Raw genomic sequence first — 7747 nt, 5'->3', positions numbered from 1 at the left:
CAGGGGGAGGGGAAGGGGCAGGGCTTGGGGGATGGGGCGGGAGGCCGGGCGTGCTGCCCCTGGGGTGGGGGAGCCACGGGCTGGGGCCCCCAGCACCTCCCCGGGACCTGCGGGGCTCTGCCTGCGGCACCTGCACCCTGCACTTCATATATGCACCCCCGCACCCTATAGGCATGCCCCTGCACTTTATATGCACACCCCACAGCTTATGTGCATGTCCCTGCACTTTATATGTGCACACCCCTGAACTTTATATGTGCACCCCACAACTTATATGCATGCCCTGCACTTTATATGCACACCCCACACCTTATATGCTCATCCTGCACTTTATATGCACACCCCCACAGCTTATATCCACTCCCCACAGCTTATATGTACACCCCACAGCTTGTATGCGCTCCCTGCACTTTATATGTACTCCCCGCACTTTATATGCACACCCCACAGTGTATATGCGCTCCCCACACATTATGCACTCCTGCACCTTTTATGTGCGCCCCGTCCCTGGCTCCACCAAGTCCTGGGACTTTCCAGGCAGACTCCTGGCTCTGGCTAGACAAGCCCTGAGCGGTGTCCATCGGCTCCCTCACCTCATTTGGGGGCAGCAAGTTCCCTGCTTTGTGTCCCCTTGCAGCTCCCTTGTTAGGACCGGCAACTTCTCCTGTTTTCTTGTTATTTGTCCTTTGTATTGAGTTGTACCCTCATTAGGGACCTCTCTGATTAAGGGGGCATCCAGAGGTTTCTCATGGGCATCAGCCCAGAGTTTCCTTGGCCAAGCCAGTAGGCCTGGGAGGTGTACGTCATCCCATTTGTAAGGTGTTTCAGGGGTGTTGACTCTGAAACCTAAAGATGGCACGTTCAAACCCACCAGTGTTAACTGGTTTGGCAGAAACGTTCGACCAGTGTGCTTCCCCCACCATCTCGTCCCGCCTCTTTCCAGGTCTTGGCTGTGCCCTGCCTGGCTGCCAAAACCTCCTGGCAACTTCCTACCGAGCACTCCCATCACATCTGTACCTATTAAAATGCTCCCCGATAGACCCCAGGCCTCCTTGGGAAAAGCCAGCTCTTAGTTCCCATTAGTTTTTTGACTACAGAAAAATACGCACACCTCACAGTGCTAACATTGTGTGACACCCGATGGCACCCTCGAAAGGATCTCAAGGCACCCCAGTAGGCTGTGACATCCTGGCTGGTGCACACAAAATCCTATGGCACACTCAAAAACGAGCCCTGAACCAAATGGAGCTAAACCCCAGCATTGCTCGCACGAGGCTGCTGATGGTGCAGCTCACTTTCAGAGTCTGAGCCGTTGTGGACCTCGTGCTGGGGTGCCGCAGCACTGGGGTGCAGCTCCCCGGGGAGTGCAGGGATCTGCGACGATCCCAGATCACCCTGCGGGATGTTCCTGGGGTCCTCAGGACCGCGCTGCTGCGGCTCAGCCCCTGGCTTGTTCTTAGCACCGCGATGCTCGTTGTTGCAGGTCCCGGCGAGGCGTGAGGACGTGGCAGCCTGTTTCCTCTCCGAGCGACGGCAGAGATTCGTGGGAGCAGTACAGCCTCGCCATGCGGGAGAATTACGATGTCCTGATGGCCCTGGGTAAAGCACTGTCCTCTCCTCCTGCGTGTACCCCCATGCTGACGGCGCCTGTGTCTGTGCACCCCAAGCCCTGGGGGCTGTCACCCAGCACCGTCTCTGCCTAAGCCCCCCAGGGAATTGAGGGTCCACCATCTCGGAGAACAAGCCCTGCCCATTCCAGGTGACAGCACATCTGGGCTGAGGCAGCACTTTGCACTGGGATGGGTCACGGCAGCTTCTGTGCGGCCACAAAGCCCCACTGCTTTGGCTGGAATTTGGGGAGGGGGGGTGCATGGGGGGACTTGAGTGGGAATCTGGCCCAGGCAAGGAAATTAGCACCCTGATGTGACCTGCCTTGCAACAGACAGGCCTTTGGTCTGGGTCCCGGGCAGAGAGCGTCTCTCCTAGACCACAGCATGGCACCGTCCTGGGGGAGCATTAGCTCAGCAGGCACAAAGTCCCCTTGGAGGGAGGGAGGCCGGCACAGGAGCACCTTGGAGGACTGGGGTGCTGTCTGTACTGCTGTTGCCCCCCCCAGCAAGTGCAGGCAGAGGCAGCGAGGCAGCATGCATGTGCATCAGGGCCAGTCTCTGTGTTGCGCAGGGTCCCCCATCACCAAGCCAGAGTTGGTCCCCCAGATCGAACACGCTGAAGAGCCGTGTGTCCAAGCCCAGGGGCAGGCTGAGGAACAGGAGGCCCCAGGCTGCGTCAACCCAGGTCAGTGAGACTGCAGGGCTCATGTCTTGGGGCGGTGCCCAGGGTGGAGCGGGGAGGTCTGGGAAATGCCCGGAGTCGGGTCCCAGCCTGCCATCGGTGCGATGAACTGCAGCATGGTCCTTGCTCTGTTGCCAAACTGGATCTCCCCTCCCAGCAGCAGCGGCTGCCTGGGAGATTTGGCCTCAGCTATGCTTGGCCAGGCAGATGCATCCTTTTCCCCAGGGGCAGGACCCCTCCTCCACCCCACAGGCTGCAAATGCACTCGCTGGAGAGCTGACAGTAGCACAGAAAGCAGCAGCCTGGTCCCTGGACCTGGGGGCTCAGGGGTCTGCAGGGAGTTGGATGTACTGGTGTTGACCAAAAACACCGTCACAGCTTGGGTCCCGAGTGCCAGAGAGGTTGCTTCTCTCGCCGCCTGATTCTGCGGCAGCTGCGGGCAGCTGGAAATCTCCCGGTTCACATGGTTTGCTGCCCCGATACCACAGATAAAAACCGGGATAGACAGATGGACATGCAGACAGGTGTCCATCTGGTTGAGATGCTTCCTGGAGTCTGGGGAAAGCCTGGGCTTCATTCCCTCTTTTCCTTTGGACAGGGTCCATTGTCCCCAAGCCTGAGGTTTTTCCACTGGGGGAGCAAGAGCAGCAGCAGCAGCGTGGTGGGCAACAGAGGGGTCCGGAAGAGGGAAATGGCTGCTCAGGTGAGACCCTCCCCTTCCACCAGCCAAGTGTGGGCAGAGGCGCCGGAGCCAGCTTGCCTGCATCTCCACCGACACCTCCATTTGGTGGGGAAATGCAAGCTCAGCCTCCACGACCCATTTAGCCCTAGCCCCTCCTTGCAGATGGTTAAAGGGGCTGCTTCTTTCCACCCACGGAGCCCGTGCCTGGTGGGCTGTGGCCCTCACATGACCCGCCCACCCCTGTACCCATGTTGCTGCACCCCATCATCATTGTCCTTTGCTAGCAGAGGGGCCAGAGCTGCGGGGTTTCTAGCTGGTGTCTGTGATGAAAATGCAGTGATTCCTAACCAGGGCATTGCAAGATCCTTTCAGGGGAACCATGGGGGGCTGTGCTGTGAGGTCTGCAAACACCTGCATGTGGTTTGTAAGTTCAACCCAGAGATTCAAATAGGCCTTCAGGGGCTCACAGCTCTTCTGTCCTGCCACGGTCTCTGAACTTGTTGCAGTAGAAGAATTGCTCGAGTCCAGCTGAATGCAGCCTGCCGAGCCGTGGCCTCTGGCCTGTGGGTTGGGTAATTTGTCAGCAAGGTGGTTAACTTTGCCAGCAGATGGAGGGCAGTGATTCTTCCCCCTATTCAGCACTGGGGAGGCCACATCTGGAGTGCTGTGTCCAGCTGTGGGCCCCCCACTGCAGAAAGGATGTGGACACATTGGAGAGAGTCCAGCGGAGGGCAATGAAAATGGTTGTGGGCTGTGAGACAGGACTGGTGAGGAGAGGCGGAGGGAAATGGGTTGATTTAGTCTGGAGACGAGAAGACCGAGGGGGATTGAATAGCAGCCTTCGCCTCCCTGCAGGGGGGTTGCAAAGAGGATGGAGCTGGGCTGTTCTCAGTGGGGGCAGATGGCAGGACAACGAGCAATGGGCTCAAGCTGCGTCAAGGGAAGCTGAGGTTGGATATTAGGAAAAAATGTCTCACTAGGAGGGTGGTGAAGCACTGGAAGAGGCTACCCAGAGAGGTGGTGGACTGTCCATCCTTGGAGGTGTTTGAGACCCAGCTAGAAAAGCCTTGGCTGGGATGATGTATCTGGGGCTGGTCTTGCTTTGAGCAGGGGGTTTGCACTAGATGTGACCTCCCGAGGTCCCTTCAACCCTCGTCATCTCTGACTGTAGGATTGTAATGCTGCCACCCTCCCTCCCCCTCTGCTAAATTCCCATGCCCCCTCTGCCCGCATGGCTGGATCTGACCTGGTCTGCACCTCTCCCCCCCACACGGCCAGATGGGGTTGTGCCCACCTTGGGCACCCGATCAGGATCCTGGCCAGATCTGGCCTACGGATGGACCAGGCAGTGCCCGGGGAAGAGACTGAGCACCAATGTCCCAATATTTCTCCTTAGTCCAAAAACGGGGTGCAATAAGGTGAAGAACCACCACGGTAGCAGGTCCTCCTCACTGCTCTCCTCACGCATCCCACCTCTCTGTCTGCCTCTCCCCCGACCCCGCAGGCGACTGGCTCGTCAGGAAGGTGAAGGTGGAGGAGGACGAATGGCCCACACCCCCCAGTGCCGAGGCACTGCTGTCAGGGCAGCTGCAGGGTGGCTTCCAGCCGCCGCAGACGGATCAGAGCTACCTGAGCACATGCAAGCCGGAAGAGGAGGAGTACACCAGCTACAGTGACCTGCCCGGCTTGGCTCTGCCGCCGTGGCAGCTGCCAAGCGAGACGCCGTACGGCTACCCGGCCCACGAGCGGCGTTTCGGGGACGGCAGCCCACGCCCCTTCCCCTGCGCACAGTGCGGCAAGGGCTTCGGCAAGAAGGCACACCTGACCCGGCACCAGCGCGTGCACACGGGCGAGCGCCCCTACCCCTGCGACCGCTGCGGGCGCCGCTTCAGCCAGAAGATCCACCTGGGCTCGCACCAGCGCGTGCACACGGGCGAACGCCCCTTCCCCTGCGACCACTGCGGGAGGTGCTTCCGCAAGAAGACCCACCTGCTGCGGCACCAGCGCGTGCACACCGGCGAGCGCCCCTTCCCCTGCGACTGCTGCGGGCGCCGCTTCACCCACAAGCAGCACCTGGCGCGGCACCAGCAGCTGCACGCGGCGCCGGGGGAGCCGGACGCCCCGTGTCCGCCGAAGGTGGAGCCAGACGTGGAGGCAGCCACGGTGGCTCCCGCGGTGGGGCCGAAGCCCTTCACGTGCCAGCAATGCGGGAAGAGCTTCGGCTGGAAGAAGAACCTGACGTCGCACCAGCGGCTGCACGCGGAGGGGCGGCCGTTCGTGTGCGCCGAGTGCGGGCGCGGCTTCAGCGACAAGCGGCACCTGACGGCCCACCTGCGGGGCCACATGGGGCTCAAGCCCTACGCCTGCGCCTACTGCGAGAAGAGCTTCAGCCACAAGCCCAACCTCACCATCCACCAACGCAGCCACACCGGCGAGCGCCCCTTCACCTGCCCCGATTGCGGCCGCGGCTTCGCCCACCCCCACCACCTGGTGCGGCACCGCCGCGTGCACACGGGCGAGCGCCCCTACACTTGCTCACAGTGTGGCCGCTGCTTCAGCTCCCGTCCCAACCTCATGGCCCACGCCAAGGCCCACGCCGAGCAGCGTCCACACGCCTGCGAGCAGTGCGGCCGCGGCTTCAGCCGGAAGTCCCACCTGGTGCGCCACCAGGCCGTGCACACCGGCATGCGCCCGCATGGCTGCGCCCAGTGCGGCAAGCACTTCAGCTCCAAGACCAACCTGGCGCGCCACCAGGCCGTGCACACGGGGCTGCGGCCTTACATCTGCACTCAGTGCGGGAAGAGCTTCAGCCGCAAGACCCACCTCCTCCGCCACGAGCGCACCCACTCCAGGCCCCTGCCGAGGGACGGCGGCGGTGGTGGCTGGGGGGCCCTGCCGGATCCGCTGGCCCAGCCCGCAGCCCACCTCTGAGGAACTGGCCAGCCGTGCCCGCAGCCCCTCCGCCATGCCCAGGACTCATAGCCCCCCACTTCTGCTAGCCCAGCCCTGGACGCCCATATGGGATGGTGACCTGCAGACCTCCCTCTTATTGCAACCCTGGTGGTCCCCTTCCTTTCCAGCTGTATCGCCTGTATCATCAGCTGGGCTCTGCAACCTCCTCTTCCTGCATGCGCTGCTCTGCCTGGGCCCTCCGTCCCAGGTCTGTTCGTTCCAGTATGATCCATGTGATTACATTGCAAATCTGCCCAGAAGCACGCAACACCCTGGCTACAGACTGAGCATGAACAAAGAGAGCCATGTGAAGCCGGCTCAGACCCACAAGCAGGTAAGACACGGATATGTTATCACAGCCCGCTATCTACTCCACGCCGCCTGATGCAGGGAAGTTACTTGAGAGGAGCTTCCAGCCAGCTAAGGACGTGAAACCCCAACCTGAGAGATGTCACAAAATCATCAGCTGCAAAATGAAGCCTTAAAAAACCTACAGGGCAGCTGGTCAAGCAGGGGATGGAGCGAGAACCCGTCCGTGGACCCTTGCTAAGTGTGGTTATACCTAGATGGGGAGAGCAGTGCAACCCTAGAGCCAAACTGCTGTAGCAAATCGTGCTGCAGATCAGGTTAGCAGGACATTTCTTAGCTGGGTTCTGCATGCCTTAGCCACGGACCCTGCAAATCCTGCTCTAGCCTGTCTCCTGTTCAAGCCGATTTATAGGACCCCAGAGAGGAGGACAGACCCTGTGTCGGGGAGTCACTGTTCTGCACCCCAGAAGCGGCACATGAAGGGACCTACAGTCATGATCTGAATGGGAGGGGAGCATGCTCTCTCCACATCTGAATGTCCGTGTTGCTCTCTAAGCCCGTAGCCTTGTCAGTGCCATGTTTCCTGGGTGTTTCCACCCTCGCGTACAGCTTGGGGGTGTCTGAAGAGACCTCCAGGATGGGGCAGTCAGGACGATAGCCGAGCCCTGTCTAACGAAGTCGTCGCTGTTCTCCTTGGCTGGATGAAGGACCCCGCTAAAGGTCAGATGCTGTTTGCACTGTTAGGTGCCTGCGTGTGATCCTCTTCCAGCCCGCTCGAGTCCACCAAAGCAGCTGATGCAAAAGGTGGGTGGGTTCTTGCTGTGAAGGGTCAGAGGATGGTGCGTTACAAAAGCGGACGCGCTCGCGGATTTTCAGGGCTGGAATAGACACCTAGGTCGGGGTGCCCAATGCATAGGGTGGGCATAGACCCAGATCAGCTGCTCAATGGGTAGAGCAGAATCTGGCCTTGAGCCCTGACGTTGCATGAACACTTCATGTCTCCAGAGCCCCGCTCCGTTCCCCTCATCAGCTGCATTGGCGGTCACTGATTAGCCCCATTTTACAGACGGGGAAGTTGGGACTAGAAAGGGCATGTTCACAAATGCCCTTCGTGCCTGCTAACGCCCGGGTACCAGAAGCCCTGAAATACAATTCTGCCTAAAAACCCACAGATCTGCAGGGAACCGTTGTCTTTGGGCTTCATTCGAAAAGGACAATCACCTGTTAATCCTGACCCTGTATCTGCTCAGCACCCAATCAGTCAGATACCCCATCAGCCCTGCATTCATTAATTCTGCCTTCCCCCGACCCTGTACATACCCTGCTCTGTAGCCTTGTATCAGTTCCTCACCCCCCTTCTCCCATCTGTCCTGCACATCTGCAGCAAACTCCTGCTCTGTAAGCTTTTTGTCCCCCCAAAGGTGCTGGGAAGGAGGTAGGGGCCTCGTCTTTCCCAGACCAGAGATTGGAGTAGTGGTTCTCCACTTTTTGTAGACCCCAGGCACCCCTTCA

The 7747-nt window shown here is 59.9% G+C and overlaps 1 protein-coding gene across 7 annotated transcripts in view; it reads left to right on the top strand.

Annotated features, from left to right (window-relative positions):
• The first annotated feature begins 48 nt into the window (after nt 1-48).
• Nucleotides 49-7747, top strand: part of LOC102374378 (leucine-rich repeat-containing protein 61) — a 19653-nt gene continuing 11954 nt past the window's right edge. For 2 of the 7 annotated variants that reach the window (XR_003092278.1, XR_003092277.1), the window contains exons 1-4: nt 49-1599; nt 2117-2295; nt 2891-2995; nt 4479-7039. Coding sequence is in view for 5 of the 7 variants with exons in the window: in XM_025194841.1 (XP_025050626.1) it covers nt 1403-1599; nt 2117-2295; nt 2891-2995; nt 4479-5905 (1908 nt within the window). In the remaining 2 variants the exon portion in view is untranslated. Of the gene's footprint in view, nt 1760-2116; nt 2296-2890; nt 2996-4478; nt 7739-7747 lie in introns of those variants that run through there. The other 5 variants (XM_025194841.1, XM_014527143.2, XM_025194842.1 and 2 more) reach the window with 5 other exon arrangements.

The sequence above is a fragment of the Alligator sinensis genome, unplaced genomic scaffold, assembly GCF_000455745.1.
Source record: "Alligator sinensis unplaced genomic scaffold, ASM45574v1 scaffold769_1, whole genome shotgun sequence".
Lineage (NCBI taxonomy): Eukaryota > Metazoa > Chordata > Crocodylia > Alligatoridae > Alligator > Alligator sinensis.
The sequence above is the reverse complement of the archived record's forward strand: the minus strand, read 5'-3'. Positions and strand labels throughout refer to the sequence as shown.